The 25,113-nt window shown below is 39.4% G+C and overlaps 1 protein-coding gene across 1 annotated transcript; it reads right to left on the bottom strand.

The window, feature by feature from the left end:
- Positions 1-1,106: 1,106 nt before the first annotated feature.
- On the bottom strand, positions 1,107-19,679 carry ppfibp2a (PPFIA binding protein 2a). The gene is made up of 22 exons (XM_054611302.1): positions 19,437-19,679; positions 15,961-16,047; positions 14,544-14,657; positions 12,680-12,811; positions 10,511-10,795; positions 10,115-10,207; positions 8,776-8,887; positions 7,852-7,913; positions 7,103-7,181; positions 6,816-6,940; positions 6,661-6,728; positions 6,517-6,577; positions 6,159-6,297; positions 5,120-5,261; positions 4,425-4,553; positions 4,106-4,256; positions 3,775-3,886; positions 3,378-3,466; positions 3,103-3,225; positions 2,650-2,775; positions 2,353-2,541; positions 1,107-2,256 (listed from the first exon to the last, which is right to left on the bottom strand). Exons 1-22 carry the CDS (start codon positions 19,677-19,679, stop codon positions 2,035-2,037), a joined length of 2,883 nt encoding a protein of 960 aa, XP_054467277.1. The 3' UTR covers positions 1,107-2,034.
- Between the last annotated feature and the right edge of the window lie 5,434 nt (positions 19,680-25,113).

Genomic DNA, 25,113 nt, shown 5'->3' with positions numbered 1-25,113 from the left:
TCACTTATTGGGATTGTGTTTCACTACAGCCCTCAGTCCGTGTAAAATAGAATACTCCTTCTAATACCGGTTCTGTCTCATTTGGCAAATACAGTAACTGTATAACAATTACATCACAATGGTATAAGATGAAGTGGACATTAGTTAAAAGAAGCAAATAGCAAGCCAGAAGCAAATCTAGCCCTAATCAAGGCAATCATGTCTGCTATGTTACAATATGGTTTCTGCTATACTCATGAGGAAAAGCATGCAGCAGAACATGGCACTTAGTTATAGTCAACTAATGGCATTTTCAGACAATAGATACTCTACTTAAAAAAACATTTAAGACATGGTATTTCTTTGTTCTACGGTCTATCAAGATTTTTCCTGATATAGTCAAAAATAATTCAAATCAGTTCAAACTAGAGACCATCTTGCCATGGGATCACACCACTAGCGACCCCAAAATTAGGCCAGAGGCATAAAGTGGGAATGCAATTGTCCTTTCCCTTCTCAGACCACACCTATCTGCAAAATTAGCCAACAGTTTAATCTCAACTACACACAAGTAAAGGTCTGTTATTGCATATAGGGAAGTTTGGACACGTTAACAATATCTGTCCACAGACAGACAGACAGACAGACTGATATATGAACACCTGGCAAACTACTCAAAACCACTTCTGTATAGTCCCTGTAACAGTAGGTGTCTCCAGGGCCACATTATGCCATGATGACACACACAGACTTAAAAGATGAAAAAACAATAGCAGTTTCGTTGTTTTAGCTGGTAAAAAAAAGTTGTATATTGTACTACATCCTTTCGATCATATACTTAAACCAAAAAACATCTCTCTGTGGTCAACAACATTCAGTGGAGTACCGTCTGAAAATACTTCCATATAATCAGGCAATACTCAATAATTGTATTTTGGGGAATATTTTTTTCATTGTGATAATCACTGACCTTTCAACTGTGTGAAAACAAACCAAATTTGAATTGTAGCTGTTAATATTCACCAACAAGAGGATCATTGATTGTTTGACTAATTTATTTCTTATTAACTCACCAACAAAATCAAAACAGGTTTTATTTCAGTCTTGTCAGCTACATTAAAGCGGCTATTCAGGCTCGTCCACTTTCACCCTGGGCTGAAACAAACCAAACAATAGTGGCCCAAATCATTCTTGTATTTTAATTTTTTGTCCAGTAGTAGGCAGTATTGGATCAACTACACATTCAAGGTCTCAAGATCCAATATCAGGAAGTGATGTGTCTCTCCGACTTTAATGAAATAAACAGCAACATTGTTCATATTTTTCTTTTTTTTAAATTAAAAATTCTAAAAACATCAACTTGAAAACTACATCTGTTACTCAAATAACTACCAAAAGCTATAATGGACCATAAATGTAAATATGATCAAGCTGTTCAGTGACAGTAGTAAGCATTTAAGCACCAGATGGCAGCAAACGCATTTGGTCTCCAAAACTTACAAAAAGAATAACTGTTGATCTTGTTTTGATCTTATTACTGGATATTCACAAGAATCTTATTAAACAAGGCACCATTTGGGTAGGAGAATCCTTTACAAAAAAACGTATTCAAGGTGCAGAAAAGTACCGTCAAGAACTAAAATTATTTAATTTTGTTAATCGTAAAGTAACTGATGTAACTATTATACTGTGCAGTCAATCGAGATTTATAACAAGAAAATGTCACCAATATTCTAACTACATCTGCAGAAGTTTAGATACAAATTGGTCACTAAAATGTTTTTTTTTAAGCAAAAGTAAAGGCTTTGGAATCCAACTGTATAAGGAATGCAGAGAGCAGCTTTCACACAATGTCACTGTTCATCACCATCTTTGATGTATATTGCTTTAACAACACCTGGTTGAAAATACATTAACCAAATTTGTTCGATACAGCATTTTTACAGCCCATCCAAAAATTCACATGAATAAATCTTGGGTACATTTCTGTATCAGAATTTCCACTGATTCACAAAGTTTCTTTGTGAGTGAGAGCGGAGTGTGCTGTGTTTAAAATTATTGTTTTGGGCTGTTAGCCTGAGCTTTTATCCCCACTTGCTCACACCTCACAGCCTGTCTGTCCAAGGTGGGGCTAAGGCCCCTAAGTGCTGCAGAGGGCAGGCGAGAAACCCCATTCACTGTCAGCGCTCCACTGTCTATTGGACAGATATAGTCCGCAGCTTCATCAGGTTTCCTCTTTCTGAGGTGACTGAATTGGGTGAAGCCCAGCTTCTTTGGCTGAAAACACAAAAGAAGTTTAACCCATTAATAAATCATTTAGATTACATGCTGCTTCAACCACTGAACATTCTGATTCAGAGATTGTGCTCTTACCTTTACTTTAGCAGTGGTAGTCAGGGGCACATGGCCTGTGGCATTGCCATACTCTCGCTTTTCCTGTGTGGCCTGATGACCCACAAGGGCAGCGAAGGCAGTGGCGAGGTGGCGGCGGAGCAAAGTCTTCTGTGGAGGAATATTTAACAGCAGCGCCAAAGTCTCTGAGCTGAAGCGAGGCTCCAGGATCTGTTGAAAAGCATTTTGACAGCACATGACAGCAACAAATTTAGGTCTACAGGGTGGACATCAAATCATGTGAAAAACTTGCAGACAAACTTAAATTACAGTACTTACAATCAGCCCACCATGAACGCCGCTACCCCGTAGATTAGGAGCGTACTCAGCTAGATCCACTGCTCTCAGCCACTCCATAACCCGATGGTTAGACCACTGCACCACCTCTGAGGGTGAGGGCTGTTTCTTGAAGAAGTGAAAAATAGAAATGTTAATTTTCCATCTGACTTACAACTGGTTGATCCTTCCTTTAAATGGACTAGAAGTGGGCAGAATTAAACTTTTATAGCACTGGGGCTTTCAAGGCAAGCAGTATGAAAGAAACATTGTGCTGCATATAAAAGTATTTTATGTCTGACGCCATCTTGTGGGTAACTGGGGTGATGACCCCTGTTCACTATCTAAGAGCAGCATTTACACAAAATTTAGCACAAGATAACATACAACAAAAAACATACAACTGCTACATATCAATCCGCAATTTCAACTTTCCGCTTTTCTATCATGGCTTACCTCTTCCCCTGGCCTACGTCGAAGACAGTGTGGGTTGAACTTGTTGGCATGAAGGACATGGATGGCACATTTAATACTGAGATGATGAAGCTGACTGGTGACCTTCAGAGTCAAGAGGTCATTCTGAGTGAACAGCAAAGGAACATCAGTGAACTTTATGAAAAGTATACAGATTCATAGCATGTTTGTAAATCATGCCTGACACTTAAATAAATGTATTTTCAGACCCCCACTTTAATAGGAAATGTTACAGTATATGCAGTATTAAGTCTTACCACTGTGAGGTATTGTATCATTCGACCATCCACTCGGGCTTCATGGAAGTGGTCTTTATACTGAGGCAAACCAATATCATCCAACCAGCCTAAATGGGTGATAATCAGACATTTATTCGCTAAACTATTGAATGCTGAATCAAGTATCATCAGCTGTCAGCTGTCAAAACATGTTCACTGTAACTGTTGAGATAAGATACAGTTCCTGATTTTGAAGGCTGGCAGTGGCTACTGTATATTTGCATCTTTTTTAATATATTTACATCTCACACATTGCATGTCTTTGTTTGATTTGTGCCACGAGAAGTCCCCCTCTCTATTGGTTGATGAGATTCAAATGAGAACATGCAGATGCAGAATGAACATTTCATAATATTACATTTAGAAAGAGTCTTACGGGTAACCCAGATGTAGTCCAGGTCTGACGATTTCTCTATAACTTTTGTTATGAATGCCTTCAGAGCGAGCTGCAGCTTCTTCCTGTGCAGTGGATTCTTCATACCCATCTCCTGAGGTTAGAAAGGACTGTTTGTTACAAGAAAACTAAAGATGTGGGAATAATTGGAGGTTTACCAACACACCATACAGTTTAATTTAGCCCGATAAATCTTCTTAAATTTCCAATACCCCATGAATATTTATTCTCTGATCGAATACTTAAATACTGTGTAGAGTTGTAAATTCAAGATATTTTCAGTGTTAATAGTTTTCCTGTTTTATTCTCTGACCTTCTCAAAGTCCTGAGGTGTGGCAGACAGCAGCGTCTGTCCATTTTCAACCCAGTGCCTGGTGAGATTGACATACTGGCCCAGTCCATAGTCCTCCAGCCAGCCACATACCTGCTCTTTGGTCCACTGGCTGAATGGAACGTTCATATCACTGAAATAAAATAAATAAGGCAGAGCAAAGTAAAGTATTGTTTGCTGCTATATTAATGTTCTGAATATCATTCTGAATATCAAGAAAATTATAATGGTAACCTGGCTGATAAAAACCCTTAAAAACCTACACACTCGTACATAGGAGTACAGTACTGCTAAGCTTTACCGTGTGGAGTCATAAGATTCGGGGGTCCTGGTTAGTCTGGGTCCTGCTGTCGAACGTAGTCCCCCTCTTCTAAATTGACCAACTTCTGGATCCACTGCCTGGAGCCCTCCAGACTGGGTTCTTCGAAGTCTATATGGGTGAATTTTAACATACTAGAAACAACTTTCATTTTCAAAGTAGAATGATAATATTTTTGGCAAAATTATAACATGGTCACGTTATTGTTGATAAATATAAAATAATATTACTACTAATACTTTAAGTTGCTGCAGTCTTCTAATACTGAAAGTCATTGAGAGTTATCATTTATTAGGTACTCAACAACAATAATTACACGTTTTATGTAATTGTGTAATTTCAGAAATTCTATAGTGTTTACTTGGTGAATGTAATAGAAGGGCAAGTGTAGTAGGGAAAGGATAGTTTTAATATACAGTATATGCACAAAAGATTCCTTCATGAAAATGTCTCTCATAATTGTTCTCTTTTTACAACTATTAAAACAAAGACATAGAAATATTAATGATCCACAATTTAATACGTTCTATATAAAATGTAATAACATGTAATGTTATTTACACTCCCGGTATACATATTCTTTATTTAGGTCTATTTAATGTTAAGTGGTCCATTTTTGCTCTACTTGGTGATCATATGTGATTTGTTCATGTATCAATGTATTTTCCCTCACTCACTTTCCCCAGAGTCTCTTTAAGCTCCTGTTATTCTTCATGTATTCTGGTGAGCCCACAGCTCGTTGGCCAGGCTGTGTGTTTGCTCCAGAAGGAACAGGGGAATTATCGCCTGAAGTGCTGTCATCAACTTTCTCCAACTTTCCTGCAAAAGGTTACAAAAACCACAGTCAGTGCAATATTACTTTGTAAGATATGATTCAAATTGTAGTACTTTGGAGGGCTGTGAAACATTTATTGATGCATTAGCTAAAAATTACAGTTTACTTGTAATAATTAGAGCAGACATAGCCTCACTGTAATACACAGTTCAAAATGGGAACTTTGAAAAGATCAGACTGTCTAAATTTATAGTTTCCCTAAATTGAAGCATTGTTAAAGACAAAATCTGGATGATGATGATAAGTATGAGGATGATGATGATGACTGAGTATAACGCTTTTAAAGCGTTTTGGTTTTTTTATCTCTTTGCATACAGAACAGTACATTAAGAGCTAAGTAGCACACATGTGGTGGTCTGCTGGCTTTTCACAGTGCTCTATTCATGAGAGGGAGAACAGGTTACAGATCATTGAGTTTGGCAAATAATTAATTGGTTAATGCCCTGTGGGGTTTAAGCTACATTTTACAAGGTGTGATCTTTATTATATGTGCTGCAGTCAGTCTCCACTCTACTGCAGAACGCAGCAGGGAGAAATCAGGGTGGGGCTCAAGTTAAAACTGGTCAATGAAGCTAAGAAAGGGTGGAGCGGGTATAAATGTGGTCAATCAGAGCAAAAGAGAGGGTGTGTTTGGCAAGAAAATCCATCGCAAAATCCATCTGCTCTGTCAGGAACCTCTGCAATTAGATGTGATCAAAGGTGCAGTGGTTGTCTGCTCAAAGGAGAGGGGTTTGTTCCAAATATGAAAACTGCCTCTGCTCATGGGAATTACTGGCCCTGCGACTATTACACTGAACAAGGAAGTGTAATACTACATTAGGGATTATTACTGCACACTATCCATCATCATGTATAGACTAATTTAATATGTCTGGATTTACTTTGGCTGGAGTCTCCATCTTCGCTGCCATCTGGAGACTTTTGACTCTGGATTTCACTGCTGCTGTCTCCGCTCACATTCTGCTCTGACAGCGAGGAATTCACAGGCAGCATCTGACTTTTAGGGTCATCCAGACCACTCTGGAAAAAAACACACACCGTTACAGAAAATGCTGTAAAACTGTTAACTGTTAATATATGCACAAAATCAAATACTCTCATACATCAATCATTTAATACAGAGGAACAGTAGATTATATATAATGTGGAAAAATCAAGGATTGGAAACACTCAGGGCTGATTACATGCATTAAAAGAAAGTTGACAAATAACTGGCATTGTATGATGATTACAAAATACCTTTTGTAAAGGTCCATTTGTTAGGTCATTCATGCTGCTTGATAAAGTCTGCGGTTCTGTTCTGAGTAGATAAAAACACAATGATCTCAGTAAAATATAAGAGATATTGAAGAGTCGTCAATTGACGAAAAGCTGCCTCTCTACCTGTAATCACTGTCCTTTTGGGCTGATGAAGTAGATGTTTGCTGGGAGGAAGAGCTGCTTGTGGAAATCTGTGATGGGTAAAAAACATAGATAATTAAAACCATGTTCAAGTAAACAAAAAACTTGAACTGGTACCTTTAATAGTTTGTACCCACTTCAGACTTTACATCCACCGATTTTGCACTGGCAGAGTCAGTATTCTTCATCAGCGCATTCTCTTCTTCCTCACTGCTGCTTGACAGAGTCCTGCCATTTGACAATGAACGAACAGCAGGTGGAGCTACAGTAACAAAGAAAATAAATGGTTTTTTTCCCCAAAAAGGTAGGGGCGTATGTTTCTCTTAAGGGGGGAAGAGTGTTGGCTTTCATTATTCTCCAACGTGGATGCTAACAAAATACAAACGCCATAAAGGGTGGATAAAGGAGTGAACAAGCTGATTACCTTGCCTTGCTGTGTGAGTGACCTCTCTGAATTGCTTGCACTGATTCAGGAGCAGAGTGAGCTCTTCAATTCGTCGGTCCTGAAGAAAACGGAGAGGAAACCAAATTAAGATGTTTATCTAAGGTCAGGAAACATATATATATATGGACTAGCTGGTTCACTTTATTACTGACAAATACGCCTCACAAATGTCCCTCTTCACCATATGGCCTTTACATCAAAGTAGTGGATAGGGAGGGGATTGACCGACGCCTGGCTCGAATCTTAGTTGTGGTAACCAGCTGCGTGCAGTTTGTGTTTTTTGAAGTTGTGCCCATGTCTGGTTTTGTCATGGTTCTCTTAATGTAGCTCACTCCAAAATTAGGCTTGGCAGATCGAGGCCTACTTAAGTGTAGCTTTTCCTGAAATGGCTCGCCTTGGGGTGTGTGTACGTGTGTGTCCTCAGTAGTGTGCCACATGTAGGCCCTGCTCTGTGAGTCTTTAAAGTCCAAGATTCTCTGGGAGGGAGAATACAAAAGCCCCTCTGTACTATAAATGGTTGGAGGGCGGCGCTTTGAGAAATGACAGACAGTTACCATCTAACCTTTTAAACAGCATGATGATAGCACTTCTATATACAGGCCAGTAAGACTTTTTTACATTGTAGTAAACAGATGACAAAACACACTCTGCTCTATACTTCATAATCACATACAGCTGTTGACCAGAAAGAGAAAGGATAGATTTCCATATCACTGGTAATAACTTACCTTTTCATCATTGGCAGCTACCAGTGATTTCATTCCACTCTTAAGCCTCTGCAGCTCCTGATCTAAATGTTTAAAAAGAAACCCCACACTGATTATTAATCTATATAGGCAGCTGTGTCATATCTTGTCTCATAAAGTTGTATTTTGTATAGACACATAGTGGCATCTTGTCATTTAGAAAGACATGAAAAGCACAGATACATTCTAGCATGTTGTAGATTTATTCCTCACCACAGCTCCATCCAAACCATGTATTTTTAGATACAAGCCTGTTTTTAATCTATCAATCATAGCTTTAGCCATGTCAGCTCTTACATATCTGGGATCACAGTCCATAGAAACTTCCTATGTAACTACTGCAGGCACACAGGCAATATTGCTGGTAAGTGACAGTAATTAGACTAAGCAAGTACCAAGATATGTGCCTGTCTATTAAAATTAAGAACAAACAAGACTTTATGCTCTCAGGAATCCATAAAGACAATGAAAAGGCCAAAGGGAAGAGAGATAGTGGATCAAGTCATTTTTGGAAACTAGTCTGTGATTGTCAAAGGTGCCCCTCTGAGCAGAAGGAAACAAAAGATAATAAAATAAAAAGACATGTCTGGAGAAAGAAAATAGATAAAAGATCAAAAGTAGACATGGCCTGTGGGTTTAAAATAATTTCATTAAGTACTGTTCTGGCTTACGTTTGGTGTTAAGCCTCTTCCTGTACATGTCCTCTAAGAGAGAGAGAGACAGAGACCCGTGATGAGACAGTTTATTAAGGGCTTAGACAGACTTCTCCCAGAGCTGTTACTGCAAGTTAATGAATGCAAAAAGGAGTCATTAACTGTGTCACCTATCAGGCTGGGTAACTCTATGAGAGTGAGAGGCTGTGGTTGGCAGGTTGGTCAAGGGCTTGAGGCTGGGTGCTTTGCTTACCTCTCTCCGGGCTCTCGGTGGATGGAGAGGGCCTGGCCAGCAGCTGTGTGTGCAAGCTCTCGATCTCAGCGTTCTTACTGAGGAGAAGCTGCTGAAGGCTGCTGATCTCTGCCTGTGGGTGTCACACGGTAAGGAATCTTAGCAGAGAGGACATGTTGTTCTGTGCACTATATGTGCCAACACATCTGTTTAAACATGCACAGCTAAAAGCTATTGAAACTCCAATGTTGTTAGATAAAGTTTTTTTCCACCAAGCACCCACAATAAAGCACAGAAATGTTTAATCTCTGAATTTTAGAGGCCACTACTGTCTGGAGTTTGTTTGGAGGTAAGTTTGAGTGTAAGGAAGAAACAGATGGCAATAAAGCTCAGCCCCAAGAATTTGCCAGTGTATTATGTCTGTGTAGAAGAAAGTCAAAGTTGGAAAATACACATTTTGCTTCATATACCAAATCATAGCCTTCTTCTTTTCATCAAAACATACTCCCTAGTAATTTGTTTAAAAAGTTAGAGTACGATACATAAACTCATACCAACAGCCAATATTTTTTTAAAATATGTTTGTCTAACAGTCTGCCAACAGTAACCAAAGCTCCAGACTGAGAATGACACATTATGTGAAATGTATTATTTCCTCATTTCGCAATTCTTGGTAAACGTCCAATTGATGGAGAGATGCCAGGATATTTGATTAACATCTAAAAACAAAAACAAAAACTGCAGATGGTAATATACAGTATTATCATACACAGCGCATCAAACCGGGCAGACCTCCTTCGAGAGCTTTAAAATTTATTTAGGTATGTGGATATGTCCAACCTTTAAAAATGACAATCTGAATCTAATCAGTTGTGACTATAGGTTGACCAGGCTACACTTCTATGAATGAAGTAGTAAAATCAAACTACTGTTTGAGTGGGCAGGTAGAGTAACACAATGAAATATACCCTCATACACAGACTGGGGGCAGATATTGTACCAGAAGGGAAAGACTGGGAATGTGAAAGATTAAGATCTTATGATAAAAGAGAACAAAAGGTGACAACAAAAACTGCTCACAAAAGTATAAGATTAATGCCATGTGGCCATGCAAGTTGGGCATTAAAAAATGGACTAAGCCATCATTAAATCTATTCCTACAGGACTTTAAAATAGAACGTCAAATAGACTTCGTAAGAAAACATAGGTGACCATCCAAAACTGAATGACTCATTTAACTGTCGGGAACATCGGATTGGACAGAATTTAGGAAACTTGAGTGGAGAGTTAGCAGTGGAATGTGGGCACTGATGGTGTACTGGTATGTCTTGACACCACAAAAATCAGAACTCTCTTTTACCTTAGTTGCTTTGAGTTTTTTCTCGTACTGTAACTTCTGGTCCTCCAGGTTCTCCACTTTGTCTTTGAGAAGCCTAAGCTCTTTAAGTAAGCCCTAAAACAGAACGTTTGAGAACATTTAGCTAGTTTAAATTCAGGTGATGTTAATAAATCTGCACATTTTCTTTTATAACACACTATTAAATAAAACATGAAATGCACCTATTAGTGACACACACTGATGCATAACTGTTTTTCCAAACAGAACAACCAAGTTACAAAGTGAAATTTGTCACTGCTGAGGATATTTAGTGAGTCCTTGCTTCATTTGAATCTGAAGCTAAGAATAACACACACTTAAGTGAGACAAGCAATGCTGCACACAACATTAGAAGTCATGCAGGCAGGCTGTGCCTACACTTTCTTCTCCACAGTCGTCCTGCTGCTCTGCATCTGAGCTAGCCTCTTCCAGGCTGTGTGTGTTCCCATCAGGCCCGTCTGGAACCTCCTCTGAGATTCTGTCACAGGACGGCCAGGGGTTTGAGCCTTCGCCCTTAGGGGACTCGGTGGGGTGCACCACCGGAGAGCTGATGTCAGCTGGGATCTCCAACTCCAAGGCCTTTTTCTCCTGGATCTTGCAATTGATCTCCTTCTGAAACCTACACATCTGCTCCTGCAGCTCACTAATGAAATTTACTACAGTCTGACAGATGCAGTGGGGGGAAGGAATTGAGAGACATGTTTAGAAAGAGTAGAGGAAATATTACGGAGTCGGTGTATATGTCTATGCTTGTGTGTGAATACAATTCTGAGAAAGTGTAGATTTGGTTTTGAGCCTGAATGCATAAATATGCCAGTGAGCTAGTATCGGAAACACAAATCCTTGGCTGTTTCCCGTAAACCAGATTAGACTAACTTTCCCATTGTGTCTTCTGGCCCAGTTAGTTTCATCTAGTCTAGGTGTATCTGTTCATTAACCAAAACTCTTTGCAATGTATGGGTATTTACATTATGATTCATTATGCTGTGCCATATTCCAGCATATCCAGTTCATGAAATGGGTAGTTTGTTTTGATAAATTAGAGACGGGTGAGTAGGACGGGTGAGTAGGTTTGCCATCTTTTAAAGGTATTCTGTGACCATGTTCGTTCTAAAAGAGTGTAAACAGCGGCCAAGCTATGCCCGGACTGTGGACAGAGGAAGTCTCACTTGGGGTCTGGTACAGCGGATATGACAGATGATATGGTGTGCCTTCATGTCTAAATTTAACTGTGAGCTTACTGGCTCCACTGCAAGGAGGCTTCCACATGCTGTGTGTGTGTGTGTGTGTGTGTGTGTGTGTGTGTGTGTGTGTGTGTGTGTGTGTGTGTGTGTGTGTGTGTGTGTGTGTGTGTGTGTGTGTGTGTGTGTGTGTGTGTGTGTGCAAACGGTACAAACATGCATATGTGTGGATATGTTTGTGTAGTAGAGGCAGCACATGGGAGGCTAAGTGTTCCTATTCTCCTTAAGTCCTAACAGCTGTTGTTGTGAAAGTTGGGTCTGTACACATGATGAAAGCAGTCTACTAAGTCTAATGAATCACATGTACAATATGCTATATTGTCTCTTATATATATTCTATAAATGCTCAAGCATAATTGATAAAACATTTTTTTTCATGTACTTAAATAATGTCAAATGTTTTTGGGAACATGTCACAAGTTTCTTTATTTTCAGGAAGGCCAAGTCAATCATTACCCACCACCAACACTAAAAGCCTACACACCCTCATATTTGGCTGGCCATCTATCATGCCAGCTCTGCAATGCAGAAACTCTTTTAACATGAGGACACAAAGGCTCTTTGACCAGCAGTGTTTTGAAAGTAACTACATACATCACAGTATCCTGTCTGGTAGTAGTGCAGCTTTCCCTGCTTCCCCTTTCTCCAACTCATATGGTCACTTAATGCCCAGGATGTCTACTGGTAACTTAACACATCGGTCTTAAGCAAATACATGATTCAACTGACAAAAAAATGTATCCACATCGAGACTTTTTTCCTGTGGACTTTGCCCAGGAACAACAGAGCCATGGTTTGGGTGAATATTCCCTTCCATCTGTCCAGAAAGTGTTTATGATCTTCCATAAAATCCATCAGAACACAAGGCAGATTTTTGTGTGTACCCTCTTCATTCCTGGCAGAGTTGCGTTCAAATTTCCAAAGACTGAAGTGAAACAGAAGTTCCTGGGGATCTTAGCTTAACTAGTTCCTCCTTTCAAACAGTTCTCAGTGAAACAAACTGTAAGGTAATTTGGATATGAGGCTTTCAAGTTTACATGGTCAAGAATACAAAGCTTAATTGCAAAATTCTCGTAAGATTGAAATTAATTACAATTAGGAAACTTTGCTACTAATTAAAGGTAAGCAAGTGGATCAAGTCCACTGGCACTACTCAACATGGCAACCTTGTCTTGATGGGTACATATTGGCTTTAAATAAGACCCTTCAAACAACACAACCACTACAGACTGAAATGTACTATACTGTATATTGAAAACAAAATATCACAAGGAATAGGCAAACTTGACTCCGTGAAAAGCCCTACCTCGGCTTTGTGTTGCCTTTCAGCCCCATGGCCCTGCTTTCCCTCCATGTCTGCCAGCTTTAGTTTCAGATAGGACACCTCCCCCAAGAGATTCAGCTTCTGGTTCTCCAGTGACGTCCTATGCAGGAGCTCCTGTCGTCAACAACATACAGCAAGAGCATGAGGCAACACAAACAGACATACTAATAGATACATACATAAATACATAATCACTTCAATGATACACAATGCTCAGTACTTACTGAACAAAGGCAACATTAAGCGTGATGCACAGCCCACTTCCAGTTCTGAAATGACTGTCCCCTCAGACAAACCCACTGGTTTCAGATGCTGTTTGAGTGGCTAAATATACGCAACCCATGACCACTATTTATAATGCCTATTTCACAGCTCACTCAAAGTAGAGTGCAGAGGGGGAGAGAGTGAGAGAGAAAGAAACCCAAAAGCATGCAAAACATTCATAGAAAAAACATTAAAATAACTTTGACAGGTGCCTTTTCCTGTCCCTGTGAACTGCTGCCAGTCAAACCTGGTGCTGAGGGAGACGGGTCTGCTATACAGTTCTGTGACTATCTGTCCTGAATGGCTGGAGAGTTAAGCCCGGGCAATGCAGGCAGATGTATTGCTAATTTGGTTGATGCCAAGCAGGTGTTAAATCACTTAGAGTCCAGTAATGAGCATCAGAGGCAGGCAAACAGCACATATGAATACATCCATTTAAAACTCTGGCTTTGGAAAATATCTGGGCTTCTTCTAGAGTGTACACATGGAAAATATTAGAGCTTTGTCACCAGAAAGAGATTTACGGCTCAGGTCCAAAGCCTCATAATGACCATGTCTCCAAGAAACCAGCCCTGGCTGCCCTTTGATACACATATACAGCACTGAACGTAGAAGTATACACCGAGCATTGGTTTACGATGCATCAGATAGTTTATACACACACATTCCTGGTGCTCATAAAATTAGTCAGAATAGGTTGAAATGATCTGCTTTGAATGGAAATTTTACAAAAACAGTATTATAAGAATGAGAGAAACTGATTCTGAGTAATACCTGGTTCATCTTACTCCAGTCTCCACCTGCAGCAAAGGAAGAGTAAGTGTGTTTCCTTCATAGATGCAATGGTTTCAAGTGCCGTGTATATTAAAGTTTCATACATCCATTCAATTCAGTGTCCTTTGTAGTGTTTAAAGTCTCTGTAGTAGGTTCCAAGTCAAAAGCAAACAACTGAAAGTTGCATGCACACACACTTCTAACTCTTAAAGGAGCACCACCCCTATTCTTTCACCCTCCCATCTCTCCACCTTTTTAAGCTGTTGTCCCTCTCCTCGTTTCATTTGTTGTCTCATCTGTCTCTCTAACTCCCTCCCAATCTCTCTCTCTCTCTCTCTGTGTGGGTGAGCAGGCAAGGTCTTGGTAGCTACAGGTTGGGGGTGTGGCTAATGGTGCTGTAATCACCTGCCCAGACAGACTAGTCTGGCCCTGCATAAACTAGAAATGCACTCTTATACACTGCTGTGGAATGAGTGTGAGCGTCCTCAATATTTTGGTTGTCAAGGTAACCTGCAGCCAGATACTGGCATCTTAGCAAGGAATTTGTTCCCAGGAAGAAGCACTTATCCGGAGTTACATTCTACAGCTTATGAGAAAAGTTTGGATCTGCAGAAGAGTCATATTTAAGATAGTTAGACAGTCTGGAAGCCTGTAACATCTCATTAAATGGAAAAACTATGTTGATATAAGATCCCAGGATGTGTCCTGATGGAAGTTGGACTTTCCTGATTTCAGTCCAGTAATTAATCAAGCATTTGGTATTGACCAGTGGAAGATGTTTTTACACAAGATCTTTAAAGCCATGTACCTGCTGTAGCATCTCCTCTGTGGAGTTGAGTTTGTGCTGATGCTCCAGCAGAGAAGTCTGTAGATCGCTGATCTTGGCCCACTGAGCTTCAACCTGGTCTGTCAGCACACTCACCTGTGTGTATTTGTGTGTTTGGACAGAAAGTAAATAGAAATTAGTGACTTTCTTTTTAGCAATCCTTAACCATAAAACTGTTTTCACATCTTTTAGTTTCACATTTTATGACATTATTGCAGCCCAGGCCTAGCAAAATTCTTAAGGCCTCAGGTTGTCTCTTTCAGAGTTTTGTTACAGTACACATTCATTCATTCTTTTTCTGTAACCGCTTATCCTGTTAAGGGTCGCGGGGGGGGTTGGAGCCGATCCCAGCTGTCATTGATGCCAGACTATCACAAGGCTGACACAGAGAAACAAACAACCAGTAACGCTCACATCCACACCTACGGGCAAATTAGAGTCATCAATTAACCTAAGCTGCATGTCTTTGGACTGTGGGAGGAAGCTGAATAACCCGGAGAGAACCCACACTGACACAGAGAGCATGCAAACTCCACACAGAAGGCCGTCTAGCCCGGGAATTGTACCCGGGCCTCTCTTGCTGTGAGGCAACAGCGCTAGCCACCACACCACCGTGCCGCCCACAGTACACATTGATATCAGCTATTTTCATTCAAACAGTGACACATTTCCTTTGAAAATTAATTGATTATTAATTCATGATCCTTTGTGCCCTAGTAGGTGCTTGCAACACTTAAATGACAGAACCCACGTTAAATGTAAACCATTAAGGCCACACAATAGCTGATCACATGCTAAAAGGCCGTTCCAACCAGCCAAGTGGAGCAGATTTTCTAAAGGAATGTTTTATGTGAGGTCAAAGAAACAAACAAGGCACCTGCTCTCTCACACACACACCTACACGCTACAGCTCATGGTGGTGCTAGCCTCAACCTGTCTGAGATAAGCACTTGTTCAGCAGTCATCATAACTACACACACCTATCCCACATACATATGCAGACAAAGACATCACACAAAACAAGACATTCTAGTGTTGCAAGAGCACCAACCCAAGCTTTATAGCTGTTGCTTCACATGTGCAAAAGAATACAGCAATTACGCAACATTTACAACACAACACTCTGATCTACCTTTGCCCTCTCTTCCCTCGTCTCTCTCCTGTAACGCTGTAATGTGATATTAGCACTGGTAAGAGTCAGTTTCCATTAACAGTGTGGTGTCTTATGTCTGCTTTTATTTGACCAGGCTCATACACAATGGAATTCATTCACCTTTATAAACAAATGTCCTAGCATGCTTAAGGTTTAAGTTTTAAAAGACATATGAATCTTATACACAAAGATGCAGACAGATATTGTTTTGTTTGTACTTTGAATGTTAGGAGTGGTAAATCTCACCTGAAGAATTAGTGACTCTTTGTCTCCCTCCAGACGTGATAACCGCTCCTGGTAGGACTCACTATTGCCAGATGAATGGGGGTTTACCTTCAGAATAAAGGTCAGCTGTTAAGTTCAGTAAGCACACTATTAATACAGAACAGTTGCCCAGGGGGTTGTTTTTCTTAAATGAGGTTGCAGTTTCAGACATGCACACGGACGCACGTACACACACACAACTCTCAAACATTGTTGTGTCAATGGATCATGTGAGGAAAGTCTGTAAGAGGTTTACAGGTTCTAATCCAGCATTTAACATTGCATCCAACCTTTTATACCGGCTGAACAGTGGTCAAATGTTGGGTGAAGGCTGCGCTCAGTGCTGCCTATGCAATCAGGGATATTTCAGAGCCATCAGTGCAAGGGAAGCAAAGTGCAACCAAATGGGCTCAAATTTCTCCAAAATCCAGGCTTTCAACCACAAACATGGAAACATTAGTAGACCAGCTTCCATCATCGTGAGCCAGCAAGTGGTTTACAAAAATCTAAAACTACCATTAAGCCTTTAATGTAGATTACTCTTTGCATCAGAAAACGGAATACATGTGTTTACAGTTCGCATACTTTAAGTGTTATTCCAGTTTTTCTTTTACGTAACTAATTGTTATCAATAGCATTTGTGTCACAGTATCTACACAGTATCTACTCTAGATATGTTTCTTTGTTAAGTATTTGGCATTTGTGAATTGTGAGCAGCTTCCTTAGTTCTTTTTGTGTGCTTAATTGTTTTCAAACAGTTTTTCAGCCAACTTTTAAAAAATCCAAACCTAGGTCCAGCTCCTAAACCTAACTCCAGACATAAATCCAAACTTCTTAAATATTCCACATACTTTCAAAAATCCTGGCCAACACAAGTGCTTCACAACTTGGACTATAGCACATTACTAAACATTTACTAATACAGTTAAATGAACAATCTCCAGTAGGGCTGCCCCCTGCTGGTCGATTTGTTGACTAATTGGTTGTTTAGGTCTTAGTCGACTAAGATGTTGTCTCTGGTAAACACACCAGAAAATGCTGGTAAACACACGATTTAAAGTTGTGCTTTTGAATGATTATTTGTAGAGACACTCTCACAGTTTTACAGACCTGTTGAATAAATCAACCTTTCGCTTAGTTGTCAAAACCCTAAGAGTGTTAGTTGACTAAGAATGTCTTTCGTCGAAGACAGACCTATTCCCCAGTGAGGTAAATGTCAAACAAGCAGCACTAATCTTTTTTGCAACTTCACAATTTACTAGTTTTTGACACTGTCACAGATGTGTTGCTGTGATTCAAACTGATGAGGTTGAACTGAGATGAAGCAGAAAAAAATACAGGGCCACTGCATTGCACAGCACTACATAGTACAGGTGTTTATATTGTTCGTCATAATTCAGTGTGTTTTTATCTTTTCATATTTTATATATGTTAATCTTGTAGAGCACCTTGTATCTTTAAAAAAAACTAATTTCTGCTTACTCCACTTACATACTAACTCTTAATTTTTTTTTTTTATGAAAAATGCAACTATTTTGTAAGTGCAGATTGTCAAGTAATAGCTGACATGACTTCAATACATCATGAGCCTAAAGTCTAAAATTGTACATAATAATGATTGACAAGTACATGCATGAAAATCTTTCCTCTATGGATTTAACATTCAATAAGAATTATAACCTAATGGAGGCAGTGAGAACTAATGCCCTCTTAATGGTAGCAAGATGGTATGTGCTGTCCAAAGACTCCCTATAGGTTCAAGTGGCAGGAAATGATCTCAGCTGACACGCATATCCATTTATCTTTCACCTCAAACACTTTAACCTTGTGGCCAGTTTGGCAGACTTGTTGTGCAATGAACTATCCACTTATATGGTGACCCATTTACGTTCCACCCTAAAACTAAACATTACTCAAATCAAATACATAGCTGGTATTTTAAGCTGCTTATTTTCTTACATCTTCTCTCTCCTGTCCTCGAGAAACTGGTATAAAAGAGTGCATGTGTTGCATATTTGCAGCACACCTCTTCAACTCCCAATCAAAGCACGTCCTCCTAAATGATCTACAAAGGCAACCATAATTATGTTGTAAAAGCAACAACACTGCAAGGCCAAAATTAACAACAAAGGGCCTTTGTGCAAACTTAGTTTCACAATAAATACATGAGGAGCAGTCATGCAACCTTACCTTCTTAAGCCAGGCAAAATGTTTGTAGAAGTCAATATCACACTCCATTCTGCAGGCCCATTGTACTGTAGGTCTGGTTCTTAATGTTGTATTAACAAAATTGAGCCAGTGCGATAAAGCATCAAGGAAGATGAACAGATACCAAAATCCAGAGTGGGACGAAATAATGGTTCTTAACTGTACTGCGTTCTAGATCTTCCTGAATCCAACCTTCGTCTTTTTACAGACTCTCCATATTGCAGTTGTAGAGAGAGCAGAGAGGACCTTAGTCCGTGTGGTTTGAAGTCTGGGCAGCCTGAGACTTTTAGAGCTGAGGCGAATAACTCAAACTATGCCAGTTGGCTCTACTCCCTTTCTTTCTTTTCTTCAGTTTTTTTTCTTTTTTACCTCTTTCTAACTCCCCCTTTTGCCTCTTCCTCTCTATCTCTCAAGCACAAACTGCTTCCATATTTCTGCTGCATTTCAGCTGCACCTCATGATCTCTCATCTTTTTCTGTCCACCCTTTCTTTCTCCCGTACCTCTCTCTCTGACTGTCTGTCTCACTCCGTCTGAAGTACCTCTCGGTCGAGTTAATTTTTGCGGGGCTTCCTAAAGGGGCACTGGGGAGAGGAAACTTTCTGCAGCACATGCTTGTCAGATGTGGTGCAGAGCAAAACGTCAGTAAAGGCGAAGTAGAAGGGGAGGAGGAGGTCGAGGAGGAGACTGAAAGGGAACGTGAGTGTAAAGTTGACAATATCAAATTTAAGTTAAATAGAAGCAAGCAAATACTGTTGGTGGCAAACCTGGATCAGAAGAACAAACAGTTGTTGCAGAAAAGGGAGGAGGGGAATAATGCAGCCCATAAGAATGAAGGTAATAAGGGATTGAAAGAGGGAGCAACTGCTGTGCTTTAAACAGGAGCTCTGGATCTCATTACCGGTGCAGTTGGCAATAAATCCAGCTTCCTTCTCACCACTTCTTAGCTGACATGAAAAGGCCCTCCAGATGTTGATGACCAGGATGAAAGACCAACTTATCACACAACTAACAAAACCCAGGTACTAATGTTGTAGTCAAATGTAAAGGCTTGCTCATTAGTTGGTTTTTGGATATTTCAGATTGGGTGTTGGATTTGCACATGGGGTGTTATATAATGCTGTTCTGGTCTGGTGTGCATCCTTGTTTGAGTGTTGATAAGATAAGAGATAAGATAATCCTTTATTAGTCCCGCAGCGGGGAAATTTGCAAGGCATTGATGGCCTTTAGTTGTCAGTGTCACACCACTCACCTCATCTCTCTCCAACCATTTCAGTATAACGTTTGCTGTATCAGTGGAGACTTGTTTCCTGAGAGAGTCCTGTTCTTCCTCACTCCCTTGCCCCTCCAGCACTGCCCTGAGGCCCTCTGTCAGCTGAAGAGCCCTGAGGGCCGGGTCCTCCAGTGGGGCAATGGTCATCTGTGAGGTACACTCTGAGGCTTTGCAGTCCTGGCCACCTAACCGCATAAGAGCATTGAACAGCCCCTCACCCATTTTGCCTAGAGGAAAGGACAACAGGAAATTCAATAGAAAAATAACAGCATCTTAATTTCTTAGGTCTCAGTACTGAGTATACAACTGATTCATAGGTGAATGCAGTAAAATAAGGAAGATCTCTGAAACGGCCTCTTGAGGTTGCTGTTGTGCTCCAATGTAGCTCACTGGCTTCAAATAACATCAAAAGGCTGTACACTGTGGGTTCTAAAGTCCACAAATTAGAGGTTCAACTTGAAGGTTACTGGAATCATCATGTCTAAGCTGCAAAAGTAACTTATATATAGATATATAGCAGTTAGCATACTCATATATGCTATCTGAAGCCAAATCAAAGGAACCGTCGTTGAGAAAGGACACAATATGGTCTAATACGTAGTTTTGTAACATAAGTATTTTCAGTGACAGTGTGGAATTTTTACTCATCTGTGATGTTTGTCATTAGAGTGTGCTAATTGTTGGATTGTCACCTCTATTAATAGAACATTGTCTTCTGACCCAGTGCAATAACACCAACACACTGCTGAGGTTGGGTCAAACAGCTCTGACTAAAATGTACCACCTCTGCTAGAAAATACAGAAGGAAAGACACTGGGAAGTAACTTGGAGTTTTTTCAGTAAGTACACAGTGAAATTTACAAGTTCAAGGAGAAACATTAAAAATATAAACATGTTAAATAAAGTGAAGAATACAGAGAACACAAAAGTTCCAAACACTTGCTTTCTTCTTTTTCAGTCAAACCTCTCCGATGGAAACAATCAGACCCCTCATCCTCAGTGAATGCTTTACAAACTATTTTCTAGCTCTTTATTTGTAACTTATCCTTGACAATTTAAAAATCCTAAGGTAATTCTGTGTACTTTATGTGTATGTGAAAATCATGTGGTTAGCGCTAGTTTTATGAAGGCCTGCAATTACAAACTGGGCAGTCTATTGAAGGTCTGATAGTGAAACAGAAACTCTTACCAGCAATAATGTCATCCATTTGCTCCAAGGCAGCTTCCAACATGTGGCTGGCATTTGACGCCATGGCAACCAACTTATAAAGCAACACTAAGAGATCCTCATCCACTGTTTTGAAGAAGAGTGTTAGCTGGTGAAATCACAAAGAGTTGGAGATCTTCAACAGAAACACAGAGCGTTGCAGACTATTGCCCTTTCTTGTAACACTTAGATCCTTTTACAGCAAGGCTTCAGCAGCTGTCCTGACATCTGAGTGACTTCAGAGTAAATAACCTCCTGAATGTGGCTTTTGGGTTTCAACTCCCCTCTCATTTTATGACCAGAGCCATGCCCATTGTAAGCGCTGTTATCCACACGAGGCCAAAGCACATATTTAGAATAGTTTGCTTCTTTGTTTCTTTGAGTGGTCATTGTTTATTTGTATACACTTTCACTCCACATCAACTACCATCATGAATGAATTTTGACCAGTCAGTGCAAAAAACAAAGTGGTGGAAGTGATGATAACTATATGTTTAGCTCAAATCCAACAGTTTTGACGGAGCCACAGAGGTCACATCAGGACATTGCACCATAGTAACCCAAATTTGATTGACACTGATGACAGAGGAGAAACTTCATAATGACAAGCAATGCACACTGAAGCTGGAAAAAGCAGCAGCTGAGTCACACCCATAAGAGCTTGGAGTTTGGTAATATTTCACTCATGGATTTGATTTTGGAGTCAGTGTTCTCACTGATGACTCAGTGACTCAAATAAGATAAAAACAGTCCTGACAAGAAATCTAACGGATATACTGATACTTGTATGCTACTATGTTGTATTGTTACTGTGCTGTAACCAGACAGCATCAGGAGGATATTGCAGGGACACAGGGATGTGAAGCTTTCCTTGGGGCAATGATCAACTGTCACTTGAAGAGAACATCTATCTGTAGTGATTGAGCCAATAATGTAATGTGTCATTGTTATTAGTTTATATGAAGACAAGTTTATCTGCTTTTCACTTATCATTACTCCATGTGGGTTCAAATGGCATTGTACTAAAACTGGAAAAAAAGTCCATGAGTTCTGCTCACTAAAAAGTCTGCATGTTATCTGATTAGAAATTACATGATAATGATATTTAGATTCAAGACTCCTTTGTTGTAATACCTTTCAAATCTCTATAGAGAAACTTTATTTCAACACTAAAAGCACTGCTGCCTAGTTTTTCTACACATTTTACTGTGGACGCTATAAAATACAATGGAAGTGCTAATTGCACAATCAATTTAAGAGACATTGTTAAAGCTCATATCAATCACAATGGGAGAGATACAGCTAATTAATTTGTTCTTTTAAAACATGAATCAATCGGTTATGAGTTAGTACTCGTTCATCCATTCTCTTTTGGAGGGTTACTGCACATTTGCCGGGAAGCAACCTCCTTGACCTTACCTTCTATTTATTGATCTGGGGATATTGGGTTGTATAAATTGATTTGACTTCACTTTTATCAAAATTAACTTCTATGTTGTGATTTAGTCCATAAACTGAGCCCTGTCATATACAGTATGGCCAACAGGGTGCATCACTAGGCAAGAAAAAACATATCTGCATAAAAAAAAAAGCATAACTATGCTGCTGAAATGATAAAGAGATCAGTTCGTAGATAGTTTGATATCTGTTCGTGATTATTTGCACCACTGCAAGCACAACTGTTGCTCATTTTCTCCCTTCTCTGGATATTGAATACAAGTTTAAGCTTAATGTCAGACTTATTGAGAATGTGAATACATTTAAATAAACTATGTGCAGTATATACTTTGTATATGTAGGATTTATTTTGTAGATGCTTATTATCTATTTATCTACAATATCAGTCAGCTCAGCTATGTTTCCGCTAAGCGCCTTGTCAAAGTACATGTAGTACAGTAAAATGCAGTTGATTATTATACACACTGCTCTGCTTGTGAGTCTTTGACTCCCTAGAGCACAGATGTTAGATACCAGGAGGTCATAGTCCTGCCTTGAGGTTTATAAAGGGTCACTTCCCTGGTCAAAAGCAAATACCACCATCCAAATCCAGAGAAAGGACAAAGAGAAAAATTGAACTCATATAGACCAGGAAACATTTCTGTACCCTGCAATTGGGATACAATGTCTTCAAAAGAATTACTCATTTGTTAGCTCGGTGTAATGGCAGAAAATAACAGCATACTTAAAGTCCTGTATGTGTAGGCCTGCTGTGTATTGTGACACTTACCAACTGGGAGACCTTTGTCTCTATATCTTGAAGATGATTTTGTCCAAACCGGTGGCACCTGTGACAAGTATTAAAACTAACGACTGTGTATAGAAATAGCCAATCTTCACAAAGATGGTCTTGTTTACAATTTAGGTCATATAGAGGCAGCAGTATTTCATTGACACTGTTTCATAAGCAGGTAAAAGTCCCTAACAGTAACTTTGAGTATAAGGATTAGGCTCAGAAACTGAGATAAAACTGATTCTAATCAAAATGAGTTTATGATCTGGGAACAGAGTATAAAATAAGAATATGGAATTTTAATGTTTGGTTCAGTTCACTGTATATTTTATTAACACACGGTCTAGCTGACGTTCCAGTAGCCTATTTAGTATTAGTTCATGTCAAATTCATGTTCAACCACTAATGCCCACATGTGCAGAGGGAAAGCAAGTGCAATGAATTGTTCTACTGAAAAGAAATAGCACCTACGTAGCATTTTTAAGGGGTCTGAGGTGTTTTACTATCTCAGTTTAGTGTATTTGAATGTAGGACACTGTAATACATAGCTAAGGGGGGCACAAATCGAAGATGACAACCCATCTTCTGCATAACATTCACACCCAAGAGAAGATATATCTGGAATAAGACTGAATTTTTTAGATCTTAAGCCAGCTGCATAAAGAAAGAATATGTTAAATGAGATATGCATTATTACATTCGGTGTTGTTACTGTATTATGTAACCAAATCTACCAGTTTAAATATTGAATGTGTCGACAGTCTCCTTTTCACAAAAGTAATTAAACACCAGCATAATTAGACCAGCAAACTGCAACACATCATTGAATAGTGTGTGGATAACAAGACACTTAAAACCTCGACAAAATGTAAAAGAGAAGCATACTGCCCATCGCGATACATTCTCAAATCTGTTACAGATGTAATTTGCAGTGAAAGTTTCAAATTATTGACCTTTGAACCTCCCCAAATCTCTTATCTATAAACACAGGTTTTGAAAAAGGCTGATATTTGAAACATTAGCTTTCCTCTTGTAATTCTGCATAATTTAATCAGTAAGGCAATTAAATTCTGTAATGTCTTTTTTTTTCATAGTATATCATATTAATGAATTCCTCTGATTGTTGCAGGCTACAATGCACAGGATTAGCAGAAGCAGTCATGGTTGCATTTACAGTGTGTGTCCAATCTTGACATTACCAGCTTTATTACATACACAAGGCAATTGCAGCTCAGAAATATTGTATATATAAATACATAAGTATACATGTTGTATACCATAAGAGCTTTGTGCCCTGGAGCAGCTTACAGAGCATGTTGAAGCTTGGATGGAAATCTCACCTCCAAGTCTTAGACCATTGTTCACATAGGTGAGGGTTTAGAATCTGAAGCTTGAGAAGATGGATTTTCGTGTGATATGTGATCCCGCGATTCTTGCGATATCTCAAAGCTATCGCTAGAATCCAGCTGTCGGGCAATTTCTTATTCACAAGTAAGGGTAAAAAGGAATGTAAGACTGACAACTAGATGGTATTCTTGTTTTCTTTCCTTGCTCAGTTAGATGAAAAGGTATATACAAGTCTGTAGACTAAATATGAAGCTACAGCAAGCAGCATGTCAACTTAGATTTTAATTAATGTAATATAATGCTTAAATATATTATATCATTAGAATATATTATGAACTGTAGCATGTAATAAGATATTCTTCCACTCCACTTATGTCTTCAGATGAAGTGGATTAGGAGTTGCATTGCTGCTCCCCATAGGGTTGATTTGACTCATCCTTATTTGCAGATTGCCTACTTTTGGATATTTAGTGCAATATGCAGAGATTAGTTGCTAAACCAGGTAAGCCATTTCAGATGGCTGCATAGACCTAGAGTTATGCAAATATATAAATATCACTCTTCTGTGAAAAAAGTGGGTTTTAAAAATTGAGAATTGGGACGGCAAAAGGAGTCCTAATTTCATTCAGTTCAGTTGTTGCACGTGAGAAGCCATACTGACTTCTCAAAGGAGATACGCTTTGTCTTTGTGCCATAGAGTAAAGGTCAGACAGATAATTATACCACCAAGTAAGATGATTTGTGAAAAGAGTGCATCTACCCCTACATGTTACCATCCACCTTGCTGGATCACAGTTGTACAGCCTACTAGAAATGTGTCATACACAGCGCCCACTAACAAGACCTTAACAAGCAACCCACACACCTCTGTC

Source organism: Anoplopoma fimbria, chromosome 2, assembly GCF_027596085.1.
Source record: "Anoplopoma fimbria isolate UVic2021 breed Golden Eagle Sablefish chromosome 2, Afim_UVic_2022, whole genome shotgun sequence".
Taxonomy (NCBI): domain Eukaryota; kingdom Metazoa; phylum Chordata; class Actinopteri; order Perciformes; family Anoplopomatidae; genus Anoplopoma; species Anoplopoma fimbria.
Note: the sequence above shows the minus strand (reverse complement) of the source record. Positions and strands in the feature narration are given on the sequence as shown.

Bases quoted from the DNA above. Each gene is read 5' to 3' on its own strand.
- ppfibp2a (XM_054611302.1), bottom strand. From the start codon at position 19,679: ATGGGTGAGGGGCTGTTCAATGCTCTTATGCGGTTAGGTGGCCAGGAC. The intron at 8,888-10,114 runs GTAAAAGAGAGT...TGACACCCACAG, and splicing joins AAAAACTCAAAGCAACTAAG to GCAGAGATCAGCAGCCTTCA. The intron at 6,298-6,516 runs GTATTTTGTAAT...GTTTTTTTCCAG, and splicing joins CAAATGGACCTTTACAAAAG to AGTGGTCTGGATGACCCTAA.